The sequence below is a fragment of the Topomyia yanbarensis genome, chromosome 2 (genome assembly GCF_030247195.1).
Source record: "Topomyia yanbarensis strain Yona2022 chromosome 2, ASM3024719v1, whole genome shotgun sequence".
Taxonomy (NCBI): domain Eukaryota; kingdom Metazoa; phylum Arthropoda; class Insecta; order Diptera; family Culicidae; genus Topomyia; species Topomyia yanbarensis.
The window spans coordinates 452,289,483-452,293,258 of NC_080671.1; the positions used below are offsets into that span (position 1 = coordinate 452,289,483).

The 3,776-nt window shown below is 41.3% G+C and overlaps 1 protein-coding gene across 1 annotated transcript; it reads right to left on the bottom strand.

The window, feature by feature from the left end:
- LOC131681124 (uncharacterized) lies at positions 1 to 3,197 on the bottom strand. The gene is made up of 2 exons (XM_058961835.1): positions 3,157 to 3,197; positions 1 to 3,081 (listed from the first exon to the last, which is right to left on the bottom strand). The coding sequence occupies exon 2, from the start codon at positions 2,686 to 2,688 to the stop codon at positions 1 to 3; it is 2,688 nt and encodes an 895-aa protein (XP_058817818.1). The 5' UTR covers positions 2,689 to 3,081; positions 3,157 to 3,197.
- Between the last annotated feature and the right edge of the window lie 579 nt (positions 3,198 to 3,776).

Here is a 3,776-nt window from a genome sequence, read left to right on the forward strand (position 1 = left end):
TCAACTCGAGCCAATGACCACCGCGTTGGAGGTAAAAGCTCGTCTTGCAGGATCACCACCTGGCCAACCTTCATCATCGGCGAGCTGCTTAAGCGTTCTAGTGGCTAAAAACGACGACGGTGCCAACCCATAAGTTACAGTGGTTAGCTCGTATTTGGCAATAGGCTCATCCTGGCTAAATCTCCATAAAACTCTCTGCAAGGGGCGGTCATCAGGATGAATGGAAACCTGACGATACATCTTTTCGATGTCCGCTAGTAACGCCACTTTGTACTTGCGGAATCTTATAACCAAACTGAGAAGATCGTCTTGGATTACGGGTCCGATTAAAAGTGCATCATTCAAAGAGTAACCTGTACTAGTTTTAGCAGACCCATCAAACACACTTCGTACCTTGGTTGTTGTGCTCGAGTCTTTAAGGACAGCATGGTGTGGGAGGTAAAAAACATTGGGTGGATCGACTGCATCCCCTGCCAGCTCACGCATGTGCCCCAATTTCAAGAATTCTGCGAGGAAATCATGATAATTCTTCTTCAATACTTCATCTTTGTCCAGTTTTCGTTCTAGGCTTTGTAGACGTCGGACTGCATGCAAATGGGAATTGCCCACCATAGCAGAAAATTGTTCCTTCTTGGGGTATTTAACCATGTATCGTCCACAAGATTCTCTAGATACTGTCTTAGTGTAAAACTCTTCGCAATATTGTTCAGATGGGGTAATATTAGACCAGTCCAATTCATCTACTTTCCAAAACCGCTCCAAATTGCGGTCAATAGACTCTAGGGTGGAAACACAACAGGTTACGTTTTGGGTTTCAAAGTCCGTTTTACCCGAAACAACCCAACCAAAAACACTCTCGGCGAGTATCGGGAACGATGTACCTAAATTTATCCGGCCACCTTTAAGCATCGTGAAGAAATATTCCGCTCCAATGATGAGATCCACTTTCCTCGAAACATTGAACTCTGGGTCGGCAAGAGGTAACTCATTAGGGATGTTCAATTTAACAAAGGGTAACGATACCGCTGGGAGATGCGATGTGAGATGACGAAGTACCAAGCAATCAATCTGACATGAGAACCTTCCTATTCTCGATTTGATTTCGGTTTGTACCGAACCAGAAACACGAAGATTTGATTCTCCAACCCCGGAGATAGATTGATCGATACGATGTCTAGGTAGGCGAAGCTGCTGACAAAGTCGCTCACTTATCAGATTGCACTGCGAGCCCGAATCTAACAACGCGCGTGCCAAATGTTCCTTCCCATAACCATCCATAATCACAATCACGGCAGTCGATAAAAGTACGTTCGTGGGTTTGGAATATGCTGCTGCGTTCGAAGATACTGGCGTAGAAGCGAAAATCTGCCTTTCTTCATCAACTCGGGCAAAATTGGAGCTAGTTGGCTGAGGATGATGAGAATTTCGCGTATGACGGTTGGAAATATCGTTACTATTTGTAGCCTCAAATCCTGGATGAAGCAACGTGTGGTGTCGCTTTTGACACAAGCGACAAGAAAAAGTGGATGCACATTTCCGAACAAAGTGGTCACTCCTGAAACAATTGCTGCAAATCTTACGAGTGTTGACGATATTCAACCTATCCTTCAAAGGCATTTTTTCGAAGACTGGGCATTTGACCAACAAATGATACTGGTTGCACGCTAGACATGCAGGTTGGGGAGTGTCTGTAGCCGCAAAACTGTTAATCCGATTGGTGGAGGGGTTATGGGTTTGCTTCGACTGCTTTGGAGTAGAGTTTTGTTTGCTGTGGTAATTAGATGCTTGATCAGTGCCAATCAACAACGATTCCATTGCTCGGGATTTTTTAGTTAAGAAAAAAATGAGATTAGTGTATGTAGGCTCGGCATCATCGGATACATATTCTTCCCAATTCTTGAGGGTTCTGTCGTCCAATCGGGAACTAAGAAGTTGGACTAGAAGACTGCTCCAGTGTTGCGTTGGTTCGCCTAATTGCGTCAGAGTTTTCACATGACGTTGAAAATCTTCTACCATTGTTCGAAGTGCTAGGGGAGATTTTCCAGTAAGTTTCGAGTGGACCATCAACGATTGCAAATGTTTTTTCTTCAACAAATACTTATTGGAATACCGAGCTAAAAGTGCTTCCCATGCAACTGCATAATTATTGACAGTAATCGTCAAAGATTCTATCAATTTGAGCGCGTCTCCTTTCAGCGACGATCGTAGGTACTGAAATTTCTGAATGCAGGGTATCTCTGCTGAGGAGTGAATGAGTGAAATAAACGAGTCGTGAAACGTAAGCCACTCGTTCAGATCGCCATCAAATTCCGGCAATGAAATTGTAGGAAGTTTCACGCCGACCATATGGGGAACTACTGGACCGACGGGATGGGGTTGCGCTAGCGTTGGAGCAGGGGGAGGGATTTTCGAGACCAAGCCACCTTTAACCCGAAAATAGGTTTCTTCTACGTTTGCCCTTATTTCCATATTACCAGCCATAAATGCTTCCGAGTCGTCAAATGATTCATATTCACCTTGTATTGCCTCAAAATTCTCCATCAATGTATCCAGCTTACCCAACCGTATCGCTACTTCTTGAAGGTCTCGATCCTCGTTGTAGTTGGTCACGAACATTTCGATGCGCGAAATGGAGTCCATAATGTTCCGTCGCTTCAGCTCCTTCTGTTTCACCTTTTTCTCCGACATGATGATGAAGTTAAACTAGAACAATCGAAAAGACCCAGGAAGCACCGATTGGTAAAAATTAATTATTTGGACAGACACTCACCTGTGCCTGTCCAAAGACAGGCCTTGTATTTATTAAAATCTGGAACCTGCAATGAACCCTGATGCCGGGCGGCAATCGCTGTGAGTCGTGTTGAGCACGGATGATTCACGTTGCAGATGTGGTTTTGTAGCCAAATCGTTTCCACACTTGTTCCGAATGCTTATCTCCAAGGTCAGTCGGTTGAAATCGCGTGTTAGATTTTTATTCACCTCAGTACAGGTGATAATAGCGTTATTGGGTAGATGATGGGATAATAACCAGTACCAACGACCACGTGCCGGGCGACAGTGGTAGCACGAGATTTTATCAATCTGTAGGTATCAAAAAGGGACCCAGGAAGTACCGCACGAATAATTTATCCAAGTTGGACAGATACTCACATGTACCTATAATATTACAGGCCTTGTATATGGATAAATGATCCGATATTATTCCCAGCCAGTTTGGGGTTATAGTTGGCGTCCTCCACGTATTTTAGTATTTTTATTTTTTACCCATTTAAACAATTTTGAATTCCATGTTTTCTATTTTGTAACTTTTTTAATTTCAATATTTTTCCTTTTATTTTATTTTGATTATTTTGCGTTTTGTGAATGTTTTCGGCTTCCCATTTCATTAAAATTTATTTTTTCTACTTTTACTATACACAGATTTGTTTATTATTAATGCTAATTATTTTTTAAATTTTCTCTTACTTTTCTTTGTGGTAATATTCCCATCCTTTCCTATTTCTCCAAGGATTTTCATTTTTATCCATTTAAACCATTTTGATTTTACATGTTGTCTATGCTTTAACTTTTGTCTGTTTTTGGGCTATTTCCACTTGTTCCTGTTTTTTCTTCAATCTATCCCGTCTAATTGTTCCCATTTATTTTCATTAGTTCTTTAAAAAGAATAACTTGTCCATTTTTGATTTTTCATATTTATTCATTTTTTATTCCATTCTTGGACTTTATAATTTTTTCTATTTTGAAACATTTTCTTGTTTTCATGCTTTCCTTTTTTT

Excerpts from the sequence above, each read along its gene's own strand:
- LOC131681124 (XM_058961835.1), bottom strand. The coding sequence starts at position 2,688 with ATGTCGGAGAAAAAGGTGAAACAGAAGGAGCTGAAGCGACGGAACATT.